Here is an 18,548-nt window from a genome sequence, read left to right as displayed (position 1 = left end):
CCGACGACGTCGTCGTCACCGCTCGCTCGACCGCATCACCGGCCACTCACCCATCTCCCGCTCGACCGCACACCAGCTACCCCGTCTCCCACATTGCCGCTCCAGGACGAATCCACGAAGCCAGGATCGGCGGTCAGTGGATAGTGGATACTAACGAGGTATGCCTACTCTGCCACCGTCTCTTATTTCCTTTAATGCACTTTTGTATTGCCTCCACCGCGCTCGGGTTAGACGTAGGTGAGCGGGACAGGAAGAGTGAAAACACTCGAAATCTAGAGTGTCTTACCTGTTTGGTACGAGTCGGGCTTGCCCATCCCGTGATAGCAACACTCGGCGGGGAATACCCCGTTTGGCGCTGTAGCGTCCTCGACCCCCTCGGACGAGGCTCAAGAGGTCTAACCACCCACCACCAGGCGACTCCGTCAGTTTCTCGGGAGTCGGAATTCATTGCTTGTCAGCGCTTGCAAGTACCATAAGTAGACTCACTTTGCATTTCATCGTAGTTCCCTACCGTAGGGTTCACTGTCAGATGACGTCCTTCGCCATAGTCCAATACCGTCACTTTCATCGGCACCTAGCCATCACTCTCGATGACGACCGGATGACCTCCCGACAACGTTCGACATCAACTATGGTGCAAAAAGTCCCATGAAATATAAGCCCCATAAATCAAAATTTTAATTTTCATAAATAGTTACAGAAGAATATAATACTTATTTTTTATGTTCATCATATATTCACATTTTAAGAATTTTTTCATAAATCATATGAATCTTGAAATAATCTTGGCCAAAATTGCGCTAAAGAACTTTTGAAGCATAATTTTTTAAAGAAAAAGGGCCATCACAAAACAAGACTAATCAGAAAATTTTAAATTACTTGTATATTCTTCTTCTATGGCATATGTTCTCAAAGTCTGATCTCACTCATTTCTAAAATACTTCAATATCTCCCCATAAATAAAATGTGATGTCTCTCATAATTTCCATTCTATCTTTTTTACGACAATCATCTGGTGGTCTTCCTAAAACTAAAATTTACAAGATATGCAAACTCAAGAGTTCTTCTAATGCTTAATAGCTATAAATTGAACAACTATAAAGTTTTTAGAAGCACATTTATCCGTAGTGGCTAAATCAATTTTTTTAAAATAATATCCAATTTACTAACATAGGTTTTGATTTTTTTCTATTTATCAAATATTTAATACTAGCATGATAAAAATTTTAATTATTTTACCACCAAATAATTAATATTTAAATTTATTGAAAGAAAAAACAATGGGTAGAAATTCCTTCTCAGCAATTTTTGAATGTACCTGAGCATCTCCTAAGGTTTTTCTAGCATGATAGACACCCATCAGCTTCTTATCAATCTGTTTACCGAGCAAAACTACTGAAAAATTGGAAGCATCACATATAAGATACACGAAGTCCACTCTATGGCCTATAAAACTGGTGCCTTCACAAGAGATTAATTAATTAATAAAAAATCCTAATTACCTAAATCATTAATATCAAAAGTCACATCTTTTGCTAGTAGTTTAGTCAACGCTTAACACAGTGTAGCAAAATCTCAATATGAAGTGTTTATTGAAAGCCCACATGGTTGAGGAATCCTCTAAGTTCCTTGGTGTTGGTGTAAAGGCAAAGATTCTGAATTACTTCTATTTTTCTTCATCTAGTTGTAGTCCACCCATGCTGACTAGATGTCATAAAACCATCTATTTATCCATAAAGTAGGAATTTTCATGACCAAGAACCAAATTATTCGCCATCCATTTCTATATAATCTCTTAAAAATTAACCAATGCATGCATTCTAACTGTTAGCAAGAACTAAACAGTCATTCAGAAATACTTCCATGGAAATCTCTTACCAATTCATTAAGTATTAAATTCATGCATATTTCAAATTTATTTGGAACATTGCATGATCCAAAAGGTATTCTCCTAGATATAAATGGTCGAAATGGATGTTTAATAATACTTTTTAATTGATATTTATAATGGTTTTCTGTTTGCTTATACCTTGAATATAAATATAGAAAACATAAATAGTTTTCGCATGCTAATTTTTGAAAACATGATCAGTAAAAGGTGAAGGATAAATATCGATTACCAATATAATTTAATTTCTTGCAGGTAATGCATATCATCCAAGTCAACTGAGTTGGCTTGTCGTGAGGTTGATATTATAGGTCACCACATCAGCTCATGATGCTATTGTTTCCCTGACTCTACACATGTTGAAACTATAGCACATCTGTTTTTCCAGAGTGAGAACACAATATAATGTTGGCGAGAATTTTTTATGTATTGGTATCCAATACTCCGTACCCCCACTACTCTAAGACCATTAAAGTATTTTGAAAGGATATTTACCTGATCAACACACTTTAAGCCTAGCCATCACCATAGTCTACCTATTATGGGAATTTTGGAAATGGAGAATTTCTTTTATGTTTTTATGTTTTCCCAAGAGCACATACAATATTATGCGAAACATTAAGCAATGGCTACGACGAACCCCATCGCATCATCCCACCTCCCATATATCTCTCAATAAGATTTTTTGAGGCGTAATACATTTGGAGCATCTCGTCCTCTTTGACCCACATCACCAGAAGTTACAGATTGTCTATTGGCAGCACCCCATAGCTGATGGTTTCTCTCAATCTCAACGTGGACAATGCGACCAAAGATATTCTGAGCCGTAATAGTGGATGATATATCTTCTACTGTCAAACATGGAGCATCATATTTGCTTTTTCACACTTCTATGATATTCAAACTAACACGTCAACAAAGGTTAATGCGATACATGAGGAGTGGAAGTCTCATGGTGTCATCATAGCTCTAAATCACAATAGACAATTAACATTATTTTAACAAGTTTTTCTAATTGGCATCTAGAGAGTATTTAGAAAACATCACCTGTTGTAAAGAAAGACTTACCAATATCTCGTTCCATATTCCATATCACACATTCCATATCTCGTTCCATATTCATTAATAGAACATATTCATTATAGGGCACATGTGATGCCTATAATGAAGTCCTTGAATGCATGACTAGACTTAATAAATTATGATGAGATCTTAATATGGCGATCGCTAGTCTATAAGCATGTGTTCTAAATATTCATGTTCGAAGGATACTCGAGAAGGGCATTAGAGTATTGATAGAATATGACTATCTAGCCTCTCTCATATGATGATGATGGTTGATCCCATAGCCATTAGTGTGGAGACACAAGGGATAGATAGTGGGTGCTCTTTAGGAAAGAGTTTACTGAATTGATCCGTACGAATATGTGAATAGTATTATACCGACTTGTCAATCAGGTTGATTCACGTCACAATTGTGTTACTCTTCCTTAGACCTGATACACCAAAGGCCTCTTGTCCAAGGACAGTTGCACTTTGACTATGACCTATGTCACCCAAAAGCATGGGATTCTAAAAAGTCTTAGTTCAGGTAAATCAAGAATTTCACAAAGATGATTGAGTGGTCAATATGGGATCATCTACCCTTGGTATAAGAGGTGACAACTTAAGGAAGAAAATGCAATGAAGTCCTTGGCCAAGGTAATGAAATATTAGAGAACAGTTTTCAGATGATTTCTGAACTCACTGGTACTAAGTCAGATGGCCAATTAGGGTTTGATATTTGACCATACCCTAAGTCATCCTAGGAGCATCAAGAGGATGGACTATACATACACAGTAACTGATGACAAATATATTCCATGGGTGAGTTTATAGACAGTCCTTTATATCTTTTAGAGCACAAGGTGTAGCTGAGCATTCCATGCGTTGGAGACTCAACCTATCGAGTGGGTTAAATCGACCTAGATTTAATTAATCTATATGATGATATATTTAATAAATTTAGAAGGCCAATAAAATTTATTGGGCGGTTGGAGTTATTAACTAGACTGATACACATGCCTAGAGGGCACACGCAAATGCTCTTTGGACGTCGGAAGATATACTTAAGTTTTGGGGGTTTTTATAAAAAATACTCACTAAGTATAAATAGGGAAAGGCCCTATACGAAATTCACCCAGGCTAAAAATTTTCAAGGGGCTTTCCCCTCTTCTTTCTTCTTCCCACACCTCCTCTCCACTCCCAATTCAATTGTAATGACGTAATGATGACGACAGAGGGTAATCGGAGTTCGCAAGGGTGAGGAGGAGATTTGACATGTCGAGGATCGTGTGGATACATTTAGAGGCTGCACATTTGAGCAGCTTGACTTGTCTCATTGTGGGATCCAAGAAATCACAGATGCGATCCATGCACATGTGCTTTATTTCATGTTTTATTGATGTCGTTATGATTCTGTTTAAGTCTTTCGATGCGGATCGTTTTCATTCATCATCTACGCTTGGGCCTATAGAACCCAACAGGGAGTTGCTGCATCTTCTTCCTTGAGTATATCTCCTCTTATACTGACAGCAGATGACCGTGTCTTGATCACTCAATCACCTCCGTGAGTTTCTTACTACACCCGAGCTATGACTTGTTTGTATCCCATGATTAGAGGCTCGGAAGTTGTAGTCAAAATGTAATCGTTCATCCATGAGATGTCTTTGGTGTCTCAAGTCAATGGATCACTTAGACAACCGTGACATAAATCAACCTAATTGATATTTAGGTATAATACCATTCAGGGATTCTTCATATGAATTCAATGAACTCTTTCTCCAAAGAACACCCACTATCTATCCTTAGTGTTGTCACACCAATAACCATAAGATCAGCTATACTTATTGTATAAATAGGATCAGTTAGTGCTATTCTATTGGGATAATTCGATGTCCATCTCGACTATCCACCAAATAGAAATATTTAGAATACATGTTTAAAGACTAGTGATCACTGTATTATGATCTCATCAAAATTCACTAGGTCATTACATGTATTCATGGACTTCATTATAAATATGACACTGGAATAATAAGGGACCTAATATTTTTTTCAATAAACTTAAATAAAACATGGCGATGCAATTTGGCTTGACGACCACACAATATCCATCAACATTCTCCTTCACAATGGACCTCACGAGTGGTGCATAGTATGGGACGTTGGCAATGTGCATGCAAGAGGACCTGCGTTGGCACTATCTACATTGCAGTGCTTCTACTCTTACATTAAATGAAGCCAAGGATGCCACCTCCTCTCATACACACCAACACCCCTGGGTGACGCCAATATCTTTTTGGCATTAAAGGCCTATTCCTTGACATGTGGATGTATGATAGTCATACACCCATTCTTTTTGTCATGGGCATGGACGAGTGGATTTGTGTGCGAATTGGGATATTTATACTCACTCCACGTCTATAAACTCTTTCAAACACGAAACCTCAAAATATCATTTTATGTTTTATGGCATCATCTAGGAGGTTAGCATTTTTGTCATTAAAAATTCTATAAACACAGGTGGATGAATAAATCCATTTAATAACCTAATGAAGCTATCGACATCACATCCACAGTTTCTAAGCAAATCAAGTAATTGTTTTCATGTTTAATCGTAAAAGTGCATACTTTAATCCTATAAAAAATCATTATAAAAACAACATAAAGTACCGTAATCAATATTTTAAAGGAATTCACTAACCATAAGTCTTCAAAACAGTTGTAGGATATTTTATTAATGAGTTTCATTTTGAATTTTTATTTAAGATAATGGAAATCATTTCCAATACAAGTTAATTCATCATAAAATCAAAAGAATATGAGTATAAGTACCATAATCGATATTTTTAAGCAATTCACTAGCATAAGTCTTCATAAGATTTTTAGGATATTTTATTAATTAAAAATATTCATTTTGAATTTTTATTTCCAATCTTGATTTCTAATATTCCTTTTATGTTTCCTTAAATGTGACAAACGAGGGTTGACCTAAATAACAGGAGTATTTTAAAGTATTCATTTTGAATTTTTCATTCAATTATTTAGTTCTGATATTCCTTTTATGTTTCCCTAGATGTGGCCAACAAGGGCTCATAACATAATAGGAGTATTATTGAGATCTCCCATTACTTTCATGTCAGCTGCAATGAAGTCAACTGAGAAAATGACAATGTTCAATTTCCATAAAATAAAATTCCAATAGTACATAGGGTTCCATAATAGAACCATCTATTAATTTTAGTTATAAAAAGATAGGTTCCAAGTCCTCAGATTTAAGTATATCCTATAAAGTTTTAAGCAGAATATTAATACTTGCTGCCGAATCAACTTTTGACTTCAAGAAAATCATTTGTTCTATTTACCTCTTTAAAGGACCTCCGACTAGATTTTTTTGGAATATTATGTTAAATAAAACTATCATTTTAAAATAATTGAATTATTTCTATTTTTGACTAGGAGTGTACAGAAGTTTCAAAATTAGGATAAGAATTATCTCTATTTTTCAAAATTGTTTTATTATTTTTAGTAAAATGAAATACGATAGGTATCCCCCTAAAATATCCTAAATCGGTTCATCATGGGCATTTAGGTTCTTTTATAATTTTTCAAAGCATCAGGAAATGGAATAGAAGGATCATATTTTAAGGATCTTTCTCTATTGTTTGTGTTCATGTATTTCTTCCTGGTTTCTTTCAGTTATATCCAAAGATTTTGGTTCATAATTATCAGCAAATTGAAGGCGGATGGGAAAGACTTCATGGATTGAATCAGGCGAAGAACAAACATGGGAAATCAAGAAAAAGCCCATCACTTTCAGGACAATCTGACCAGCACTCACCGACCCACATTCATCAACAGAGAGAAAACCCAAAAAAACCCAAAAAAAAAAGACAGCTTACAATTCAAACTCGTCCTCGCGCTTCAACGCTTCAGCAGCAGCCTCCTCGTCTTCATCCGCCACAACAAAATACGGGTTATGCGCTTCAGGCCTGAACTTATACCCAGTGAAGACGTAGAAGGCAAGAGTGGCCATCTCCCCAGCAACAATGCTAGTCCAAAGAAACCGGTACGAGGTGATAGCCGTCAGCGCGTAGACCACAACTCTAGTGAAGTAAATGTAGCAGATGATCACGATATAATACTGCCGAAAGAGGGTCAACTTCATCAGATTAACAGCGGCCTTTCCATCACTGCGCGCCGCTTCTCTGAGATTCTTGATCGACCAGACGACGGGGAAGAGCACAGCACAGCAGCAGATAACATCCACCATGAGGAAGACCTGCTTCCATGTCACCCAATCTCTCCCATACGGGCTCGTCTCGTCGATCACGACCTGCGCGATGTTGGCGATCACCTGCAGAGGAATCACGATCATGATCACCTTCTTCTCCTTGTCCTGGAGATATGGCTTCACAAACGACCACCCCGTTCCGATCAGAACGATCAGCGTGAAGAGGGTCGTCCCCTTGAGGAAGCTGAAAATGTAGAACAGCACGTCCCAGCCGTGGGCGCTGCCCGTGCGCTTGATGAACGACTTATCTTCCGCCTCGCAGAGCAGATTCAAGGCCTTGAGCATGACCACAGCCAGCATGAAGTAGTGTATACGGAAGGAAGTCTGGCGCTTTCTGCGGAGGACGAAGACCCAGATCGCGGCTAAGGACGCGTAGACGAGGAACAAGAGGAAGTAGATTTGGGGAAGCATGGCGGTGCCGGCGGAGAGGTAATCCCGGCCGCCCGTGGCGGAATCCTTGTTGTACATCGACGATCGGACGGCCATGGAGACCTGGACGTTGGACAGGCAATTGGCGAAGACGATCGTGTACTGCCCGGGGTCCGTTTCTGAGAAGACGGTGGAGAAGGAATTGGGCTGGCCTTTGCGGTCGAAGGTGTAGACGATCTTCACCAGGCGGGATTGGAGGACGCAGGAGATGTCGGAGTCTTGAATTTGTTGAAGAACGTGGAACCAGGCGTCGCGGGTGCTGAGGAAGAACCCTAATTGGGAGAGATCTAGATCCGGGTTAGGGTTTGAGAGGGCGATCTGGGAGACGTTGAGCTCGAGAATGCCGGTGTGGGTGAAGCCGAACTCGTCGAGAGGGATGATGGGTCGAGGGTCTGATTGGATCTTCATGGATCTGATCTCAGACAAGGCCAGCGGGATCGACATGGCGGCCAAGAGCAAGAGGAGCAAGGTCGCTGGTTCAGGGCGGACGGAGATGGCCATTTTGGATGCTGAGAAGGATCGAAGAGGGCGATGGGGTTGTCTTCTTCGTCGTTGTTTCTTCGTCTCTGCCGGAGTGAGCTCGAATGGCGGAGGATTTCTCTTCGGATTTCTTGAGCTTGCGGGGGAAGACGGGTGGCGATGTCGGCGAGGGGTTCGGTTGTCGAGGATCGTTCCTGGGTAGGTGTTGAACTGTAGATTCAACGTGCGTAGTTAACTTATTTCGCTTTGTTTAAACGTCTAGCCCAAGAGGGAGTTGGGCCCAGGGAGGAAAATTGCAAGCCCAATAAGGTTGCATTGGCTTCAAAGTTGAAAGAAACTCTGGAGTATAGACAGCCTTTCAGGATGATGATGATGATGATGGGTAGGTCTAGGTATGTAGGAGGGCTATGAATAGTTTTCAAATTAATTATGAGTATTAGCTCTCTCTAAATGCTCTTCCGTCCCTCTCTCTTTGTCTGTCTCTGTCTTTGTTTCTGTCTGTATTTGTGTGTTGTAACTGCCATAACTGATGTAGTTGCCTTTGAATCCATGAAGCCGAGACCGGGTATAATAAGCTGTATTTTGTTTTCATAAAACCAGGGAGACATCAGAAAGTGATTCTGGGAAGGAAAATTGTGCTGGGAATTTACAGCCCAATAGAGCCTCATTGGCTTTGAAGTTGAGAGAAGCTCAGGACTAGATGATGATGACTTGTCAGCATCATCATCATAGTATCTATGAATCTAAGATGGAGATGAAGATTTTTTCTCTCTATCTCTCCAAATTCTCTTCTGTAATGCTCTCTCTCTCTCTCTCTCTCTCTCTCCATCTCACTAAATCCACAAGTACGAAAAATCTCTCACAAGGAAAACTCAAAGGAAGAAATATAATAATTTACTCTCACAGGCTTATCATGGATTCCTTTGTATAATATACAAGAAAAAGAAACACAAAATGATCAGTATAGTACCAAAAAGGATTTTCCCTTTCAAACCACAAATGAAAGGAAAAAATGTTGAAGCAGAGTTCTCTTATCTGACAGGTCTGCCAACGCCAGGCTCTAAAAAGAGATTTTCAAGATTGAACTTAAATATCTGGCACTCCTAAAAGTCTAAAAAACTTTGTTATAATCTTATAATACTATGACAGTTATAAGACTACCAAAAAGTTTAGGACTGATCCAACACCTCTAACAATTCAACAATACTTATAAACCTATTCTACAGTACTTGTAAAAATCTGGACCGAACTGAACAGTCAACAGCCTTTTTAGGGCGGTCAGACGTTCAGTCCAGTTCATATATATGTATATCTGTATAATATAATAGTATCTAATATTAACTCCCTCCCTTTCACACCCTATTCCTCTTGCAGTCTCTCCCTCTCTCTCTTTGTCCTCTCTCCCCCTCAGTTTCACTCTCTCCCCTCTCCCTCTCTCCCTCCCAGTCTTGCCCTCTCACTCTCCCTCTTTCATTCTCTCCCCCTCTCCTTCTCTCAATATCCCTTTCTTACTCTCTCAATATCACTCTCTCACTCTCCCTCTCTCTTTCTCTCAATTTCTCCCTCTCTCACTCTCTCATATAGTTCCGGATCGTCCCGGACGTGGACGGTGGACGGGATGGGACGAATTTCATCCCATCCGACGTCCAGATTCAGTGCAGGGACGATGGACGAAACGAATTTTACATCCGACGGTACGAAAACTGTCCTGTCCAGTCCTCCCGAGATGAATTTTCGTCCCGTCCGGGGAAAAACCGTCCCATCCCTCGTCCCAGACGAAAAAACCCGTTTTATATTTTTATTATATTAATATATATTTTTCTAAGTTTTTAGGGAAATACGGAGGAGAGAGAATCCAAAGGGACATATGTACAATTATTTTTGAGAGGCGTCAGTTTGTACGTGCGAAAAAATACAAGGACTTTGATGCAAATTGTCATGGCAAGGCCACGTGGCTACATCTCAACCGTCAGATGTGAATCCGGCGGTTTTTCATCCAGATTTGTCGGTCCATCTTTCGAGACCTCCAGATGGACAGTTTTTCGTCCCATGGGGTGAAAACCGTCCCATCTGGTGGTCAGCGGGATGAATTTTCGTCCCGAAGCAGTCCAAACCCTTCCACGGGATGATTTTTAGTCCCATCTGATGAAAAAATCGTCCCGTCCGCGTCCCTGCACTAGTCTCTCATTCTTGGAATCTCTCCCTCTCGAACTTTCTCCTTCTCAGTCTCGTCCTCTCATTTTCCCTCTCTCACTCTCTCCCCATCGCCCTGTCTCAATCTCTCTATCTCTAACCCTTCTCCCTCTCTCCCTCTCTCACTCCGTCTATTTCGCACTCTCTCCCGCTCACCCTCTCTCTCACTCACCCCTTCCCTGCCTCCCTTTCCCCCACTAGTACTCTCTCCCTATTGCACTCTCTCAGTCTCACCCTCTAGTTTTCCCTCTCTCTTTGTCCCACTCTATCCCTTTCTCACTCTTCTTCTCTCCCTCTCTAGCTCTCTCATTATCTCCTTCTATCGTTATCTCCTTCTCTCATTGTCTCCTTCTCACACTCTCTCTCACTCTATTTTTCAGTCTCCCCCTCTCCCTCTCTCACTCTCATTCTTTCCCCCTCTAACTCTCTCGCTCTCTCCCTCTCTATCTCATTATCTCCCCCTCCAGCTCTCTCCATCTCTCATTCTCTGCCCCTCTCACTCTCTCCCTCTCTCCCTCTCTCACTCTCACACTCTCTCATTCTCTGCCTCTCTCAGTCTTTCACTCTCCCCTCATTCTCACACACTCTATCTTTCAATTTTTCCCTATCTCCTTCTCTCACCCTCTCCCTTTGTTGCTCTCATTCTCTCACTCTCTCATTATCAAACAATACTTGGCATATGAGGTGACATTTAGATGAAGTCTAATTAGATGCCATGAGACAACCAAGTGGAGCAAAGGCGACCTAAGTAAGAGTAAGGGAGACCACTTTCAGTGGAATAACTATAAATGGGAACATCAGATTTTCTAATTTTGAGTTAAAATATAAATTTGCTTAAATTATTTTTTAAAGATTGACATTGACTAGTGAACCTTACCAGTCTGAGTTGGAGATCAGAACAAACTTCAAGTTGGGTTTAGGTTTTTGCTAAAACCGGGCCAAGACCGGATAGTCTCCTTCCATACTTGCTGGTTTAATACTTCCGATAAAATATGTCAAGACTGATCTAATGAGATGACTGGATGAATTTGTATATCATCAACATACCCTCTCTTCTTTCTCACTTGGTGAAAGTTATGCCAGAGTGTGATTTTAAAATCATTGAAAAGCTAATATCCAAACGATTCTTCTGAGCACAAGATCATATGTACAGAGAAAAGGCTGCCTGAACGGACGGCCTCTTCCCCTTGGCGTTAATCACAAAATCCACAAATTTGGCATACATTGGATCGTTCCATTAGGAAACCACGTTTGCCAGGGATTTCCAACTCGCTTTCAATCAATTTAAAAATGGTTATTTAGTGTAAAACATATTAAATTAGCAGACCAAGCCGCATATTTCCACTCTTTTGTCGTTTTGATCTTTCTCACTTTAAGTCCTTTAATCTTTTGTTTTAAGTGATAATTTTCAATTCTGAAAAAGAATGCCCGCCCATCCACAACGTTTTCCATCAATAAATCTCATTAAAATGGCTAAAATCATCAAAAATCCCTGTAGATTGATCTCGTTTCACTGCCAGAGAAAATACATATTTTTTAATGTGATTTTGTGTTAAAATATTAAATATCGACATACATATATAGTTATACCACAATTATACATGGTTTATTTCCTCGTAGTATTTAGATATGTTCAAGTAATGAATCAAAACCAATACATACTTTCAAATAGGAGTTAAAAAATACCTTTGTTATGAGGGTAATATTGTTAAACTGTTAAATTACTTGAAATTTTCAATAAATTACTAATATCCTAATTTAGTTCCTTTTCTCGGATTACTGACTTGTTGGTAATTGTTTTTAAGGAATACATAGGGAGGGAAAGCAGTAAATTCTTATTATAAAATAGAATAAAATTAGATACATTTCTAAGAAAATCTGAACATATCTAGGGAATGAAGACACGATATATTGATAGTTCCGTGGTCATGTATTGTGTGTACTAACTATATCCTCCCCATGTTAAATTAAACATAAATCAAATCAATAAAAAATATATAATAGTTGCCCTTGGAGATTTTCTCAAACTCATCCAACAAGGACCGGTCCCTTATTAAGGTTTACTAAGCATGAGAAGATGACAAGAGGAGAACGCCCTTTCATGAGATGATTTCAGGAGGTTTCGCAAAAACTTTTCTCTTACACTGTCTAGGAGAAAGATATTTATCTCATTCTCTACCAAGCATTTGTTTCCAATTACAGAGATGGAAGGGTCCTCACAGCGGAATCTACAGACATGTTTTGCTAATCTAAGGGGACCGAGTCCATAACATTTAGTCGTTTCATCTTTTCCAGTTCTTTCCCTGAAAAGGAAAAGGAAGCAAAACCCACAAAAATTAGAAATAAATTCATCAGATGCAAAAATATTAACTTTTTTTAAAATTGTGCTCACCTTCCTCAGCTAACAGATGTACTGCCCTCCTCTCTAGCTCCATAGCGGTCCTACGCCTGTTAACTTCTGATAGAGAGCGAAGCCCTGGAGACAAAGATTTTAAAATACGACTAAACTCATCACATCCCCAAAATCAAGCAAAAAGCTCAACTTACTCTGAATGTACTCCTGCTGATTTGATTGGTCTAATCTCCTCAAGAACATTTGAAGCTTCACAAACCGGTCCTTCCATTGCACTTTGCCTTGGTCAGGGAGCTGGGACTTGGGGGGCCCTGTTGACGAACACGGATACAAAGTCAATCCTTTTGAGTCCGACTGAGATGAGGGCTTGCCCAGATCAAACTGGGTCAACGCTCTCTTGGAGGGACGGCCCAGCATAAAGAATGAGTCAGAGCAAGGGGACTTGGGCTCCTTCCTTTTCTTATCACAGGCAGAAACTGCTGTCTGGGCAGAAGTAGAAATCTTCAAGCAATCCTGGGCATATTTCCGCCAATACTCTTGCATTTCAAGGTAGCTTTTTATAACTGGTTGAACAGGAGGAAGCTGGTCAACGGAATTGACAGAGGAGTTCCTGAACAGCCGTCGTCTTGATCCAGCACTTTCTGTTGAATTTGGCATGTTTTGTCCCTCTTTTTGCTGGGGAGATCTTGTTTCATCAGCAAAGTCCCTCTGTTCCATCACATGGATGCTCGTATGTTGCCAGTGGTCTGGAAAGTAGAAAAATGTAGTTGATTCGAGTAGGATATGAAAGGAGGCAAATAGTGGTCGAAGACATCTATATAATAATATGAATGTAGGTGGCACATAGAGAACAATGACAATATTTGGTCTAACTGAGACCCCAAGAAAATTCTGATTGAGACTCTGAAGTTTGCTTCTATAGATGAAGGGAAATCTTAGAGAGAGAGAGACGGAGAACAATAAAATAAAAGATAAATAGAAATGGTTGCTGATATATTCAGTTAGTTCTTTACTGCCATCCTTTAGGGGTTGGCGATCCAAACGAACAAACAAAATACTCTCCCCTGTAACTGGGAGAGAGAATGAAAAATAAACAGGAACTAAGGAGCCAAGTCCAGGCATCATTTGAACCATAACTTCTGATGAAAAAACCGAGAATTGTAAGTCAATTATGGTACTAATAGGGATCTGATAGTTTCTCATTGTTAGGAAATGTCTGCATTAAAAGAAAAAAATAACCAAGAGACTAATTCAAAAGTGATAAAAAAGATGAAACCACATGGCTGTACAGAAACTACACCCACAAGGTATAGGATGATTATACAAGCATGTACCACCTTAATACCCTATCCAAAGTCTTTATTCTCAAGGTGTCTAGAAACTAAATCGGATGTATAAAGCCAAAGGGCCGAGCACCAATCCCCGGTCAAGAACTTGATCCTGTTGGAAGTAAATGAAGATAAAAATAAAATAAAAATAAAAATTAGCCGCCATAAGCTCTAATCCAAAACGGGTAAATCTCAAACACAACCCAAATTAGTCCTACAAAGATTACCCAGAAGAGGGAGGAGAACCCTAGGATCATGAATGCCAAGCAATGGGCAACGCTAAAAAATCTCGAGAACGCTACGTCACATTTTTGAAAGTACGATCCAATACGATCAAGAGTTTGGATTTTGTGCCGAAGGATGATACCTGGGAAGAAGATACACCTCTCTGGATAGCACCGCAACCAGCCCTTTTGCACTCAATACCGATTTTCCTCGACAACCATTCTCTTTTGCTTGGGCAAATCTTTCTCCTCCATTGAGCACATTCAAAGAATAAAGCCCACGAAAGATTTGAAAAACAAACTTCCAAGTATGAATACCATGCCTGGAGACCCTCGAAGAAAGCTCGCCAGTTTGAAATGTTAACCTTATATACTGGAAGAATTGAACTCACAGACATAGTCGCCAGACCACCCCAACGTTCCTATCAAAAGTTAAAAGTCTAACCGGCGGAAGAACTTGTTTCCAAATCTCAGTAGTAAGTGAAGTAAGATAAATTAAATCAGAGAGAAAATTTAGCCCCCACCCTGGTTTAAAAGTCAAAAGTCATTGAAGTGATTCAACTATCAATTGTTCAATTGCAATTTATAGAGAAAATTCAGATGTTTATTGACTCATAATAAAGAACAAATTTCACAGTGGCACCAAGCATTCTAAGAACATGCATGATTGAGGTCTACATGCTTCTGGCTTCTAAACCTAGTTATAGATGTATGATTTGACCTACATTTGCTCTTATGAGCTGCTCCACTCTGTTTGATGTGATCATTCATTCAAGAAAAGTTATGAACGTAGAATCCAATCTCTTAAAAATTAATTAACTAATGCACTAATTTATAAAAAAATTTAATAGTAGCTTTTTATGTCCAGGCTTTGTTGTCATTCAATTTCATTTTTAATATGAGTTTGAAATGAGTCTTCCCACCCAAATGCATGTAAAATTTAAGAGAGTTTATTGAAGTTCAGCATGAACTTCACTTTTATTGCAATCTTTTAGGTAATTAAGGTTTGACTTTGGCTATCCAGAAGATAAAAAGCTTTCAACTGACTGAGAATCAGACAGAAAAAAAACATCCGGTGCCTCTCCATAAATTTGAATTGATAGCTCAGCTAGCTTCATATAGCTGGTTTAAAGGTTAATTCGGCATTGTTGATGAGGGATTTCTGACAGGTTTCATGGACTTTTTGGTCTATGGTTGCATTGAAGGAAACATCTAAGTTAGACATGTAATAAAATTTTTAATAACGGATAATGATCAGCATCTGTAACAAATATTTTTTTTCACCATCATCTTTTTTTGGGGCACTAAGAGTCCCTTTCTTACAATCAGACAAAAAGACTGAGTATTAGCCTCTATTGAGTCCCGAAGGTTGATGGAGTAATGAAAAAGGGTAACTAGTATATGATAAAAAGTTTCATCTAAACAATTATTTTCCAAAGATGGGAGGTAGTTAGGTCTCTTAATTTTTTACTAGGTAAAATTTTGATATTTATACAATTCCTTATGTAATCCTAACTAGGTGAAAAATGTTGATGATAGGGACAACATTAGTTTTCTATACAGGTTAGGGCTAGGTACTTTCCCCCATCATGGGGATAACCATCCTAAGGTGTGTTCAATACCTGACTATGTGTGTGAGGTCTAATGGATTTATATGGCTTGTAAAACCAATTTCACATCCAGATTTTTTTGAATTAATAACTACAAATCACATTTTTTATTATTCATGTGCTGAAATCCAATGGTACTTATAATGAAGTCCAATGATATCTGCAATGGTAAGTGAACTATGATGATATCATAGTAAGGTATTAGTTGGACACATATCCTAAATTCCTATTCGTAGGATATTTGAAAGGACATAAAAATATTTGAATAAGATAACACTATGCTGTCCTGCTCATGAGATAATGATGATTGATCCCATTACGATTTGTGTGGAGACGCTAAGTAGAGATAGTGGATGATCTTTAAGAAAGAAATTATCTTAATTTATCTGTATGAATCTCTGGATGATAGTATTTAATCTTGCCCCAGACTGAAATTTGGATGACTTATCTCTGTCTGTTACAAACCCTAGGCTTCAAACAAGAGGAAGGTGCCAACGATCCTGAATCTTAGGAATACACAACTTTCAATACATGATACATCTGTTGGGAGCTATAAATTGAAATTCACTTGAGAATTTATAATATGGTTATTTCATTAAATCAATTAAGACACTTGCAGAAAGGAGCACAAATTGGTTTCAATTTCTTATGTAAAAAGTTCTAGCTCGTAATTTTAATCAAAATTAATTTAATTTAATTTATCTTAGATAATTTAATTTTTTTAATATTAAAATTAAAAACTTTGCCAATTATACGTACAATATGTGTCAAAAGTCAAACACTCTTCTACTGTGCTATCGAGGACTGTACACTGATTTTACCTTATCAACTTCTAAATATTTTCACAATTATTAAAGAAAGAGTCTATATATATTTCAAATATTTTTAATCTCGAATGTCTTTAAATTGGATTCATTTTATACATGCTCATAAGGTCTGTTTAATATGATATATATTTCCTACGTTCATATAAATAATTTCATAGGGTGCCATGTTTCTTGATACAAAGAAAGATGACATGTACCATGTAATTTAAACTCTATTTGAATATTCCATTTATCATGCCCCATAATCATCCTAAAGACGTTACATAGCTATAGTATTATGTACTCTTGAACACTATGGATCATGAATATTGGAATAGATAGATTATCTTACGAACTATATAACCTGATACATTTAATAATACACCTCCTATTGTTGCTACATGTAATGAATTGTCTCATTATAAAAACATTATCCTCACAATAATATTGTTAATTTTTAAAGAATAAGTACATTATATTTATAACTTTGATAAACTATTAATATTTATCTCATCCTTATTGGATGAATAACCCTACCTTTTATGTTAAACGTCTTAAAATCCTTCATAGCATGATAGTTTTTCTATGAACCCTTAATTTATTTATAAAAGTAAATTTGACCATTTATTAAAAAATCTAGTTTTTTTATGAGATCAATATTATTTTTACTCACCCTTACCTATTTCAAAATTATTATCTCCTTATGAAGTAAAAAATAATAATTCAAATGATTCAGGGTAAACAACAGCCACTAAATCTAACTTGGAAGCAAAATAATACCATATACATTGAATGGTCATATCCATAGTAATTTCCAAAAAAAAGGCTATGTCTATGACTTGTCAATGTATAAAAATAAATTCCTAATCTGGAGGCTAAAATTTTCAAATACCATTAAGGAGAATCATTATATTAAAAACCACATAAGATTAGTCTGTAAATTAAATATTGTAAAAGTGACTAGCTTGAAGTTTGTATAAATTATATATGTCCAATGTCTTGGAATAAATACCTAAATGCAATTGGAGAAATTATTTATTAGGAATAATTAGAAGAAATATTTATAACCCCTATAGCCTACCTAATAAGCATACATTTGAAATTTTTAATTTGTTTATAAAAATCCTATAATTGAGCTAAAATCATAATAAGAGTTTTAAAAATAATAACAATTTAATACCCCCTATTGTTATAAATACATAAAACACCTTAATTTAAAGGGTGTGGATGACAACAAAATTTGCAGAAGTTAATATTTTTTTATAGGGTGGAGGAATATAATGAAAAAATCTAAGGGAATTATAAAATGATGATAGGAGGAATTTGAAAATAATAACCTGATGGTGAAACTTTCATGGATAATCTTCTAGGTAGTCATACTAGTTAGGGACATATAAACCTTTAAGATAATTCTTAGGGACTAACAAAACATGTGATAGGAAGCCATAAATTATTAAATATTTAGATGACGGTAAAACTTGTATGAGTAATGTCCCTAGATAACAGTGTGAACATATGGAAATTGAAGAAATTCAAGGGGGATACTACTATCTTCATACATATGATCAAAAAACAAAATTTCTGTAAGATAAACCAAATCTTATCTTATATTTGGTTAGTATATTTTTTATTCTAGTATATATATTTTATTAAATCATTTATATTAAAATGAGGAATTCCATTGGAGGCATACAACATGATCAAAAAAGCATAAAATACCCAAACTTCAAGCTCATCCGCTTGGTTGCTCTCTTTCTTATCAACCTTTCATATGACCTTAATAATGCACTTAGTGCTTCATTTTTTCTGACTTTATTTCTTTAAAAAATTAGCATATTTTGAAATAATTTAAAATTTACATTTTAATTCTGGTTTACATAATACTTCCACATCTTCATTTTG

The 18,548-nt window shown here is 37.4% G+C and overlaps 2 protein-coding genes across 2 annotated transcripts; both read right to left on the bottom strand.

Moving 5' to 3' along the window:
• Window positions 1-6,674: 6,674 nt before the first annotated feature.
• Window positions 6,675-8,342, bottom strand: LOC144710338 (Lung seven transmembrane receptor family protein). The gene has a single exon (XM_078584080.1). It carries the CDS (start codon window positions 8,151-8,153, stop codon window positions 6,828-6,830), a length of 1,326 nt encoding a protein of 441 aa, XP_078440206.1. The 5' UTR covers window positions 8,154-8,342; the 3' UTR covers window positions 6,675-6,827.
• Window positions 8,343-12,445: 4,103 nt separating this feature from the next.
• Window positions 12,446-14,681, bottom strand: LOC144710339 (uncharacterized). The gene is made up of 4 exons (XM_078584081.1): window positions 14,374-14,681; window positions 12,873-13,424; window positions 12,718-12,801; window positions 12,446-12,628 (listed from the first exon to the last, which is right to left on the bottom strand). Exons 2-4 carry the CDS (start codon window positions 13,393-13,395, stop codon window positions 12,570-12,572), a joined length of 666 nt encoding a protein of 221 aa, XP_078440207.1. The 5' UTR covers window positions 13,396-13,424; window positions 14,374-14,681; the 3' UTR covers window positions 12,446-12,569.
• Window positions 14,682-18,548: the final 3,867 nt, after the last annotated feature.

The sequence above is a fragment of the Wolffia australiana genome, chromosome 12 (genome assembly GCF_029677425.1).
Source record: "Wolffia australiana isolate 7733 chromosome 12, ASM2967742v1".
NCBI classification, from domain to species: Eukaryota; Viridiplantae; Streptophyta; class Magnoliopsida; order Alismatales; family Araceae; genus Wolffia; species Wolffia australiana.
Note: the sequence above shows the minus strand (reverse complement) of the source record. Positions and strands in the feature narration are given on the sequence as shown.

Excerpts from the sequence above, each read along its gene's own strand:
- LOC144710339 (XM_078584081.1), bottom strand. The coding sequence starts at position 13,395 with ATGGAACAGAGGGACTTTGCTGATGAAACAAGATCTCCCCAGCAAAAA. Across the intron at positions 12,802-12,872 it reads TCAGCAGGAGTACATTCAGA|GGCTTCGCTCTCTATCAGAA; the intron begins GTAAGTTGAGCT and ends CTTTGTCTCCAG. Across the intron at positions 12,629-12,717 it reads ACATCTGTTAGCTGAGGAAG|GGAAAGAACTGGAAAAGATG; the intron begins GTGAGCACAATT and ends TTTCCTTTTCAG.
- LOC144710338 (XM_078584080.1), bottom strand. The coding sequence starts at position 8,153 with ATGGCCATCTCCGTCCGCCCTGAACCAGCGACCTTGCTCCTCTTGCTC.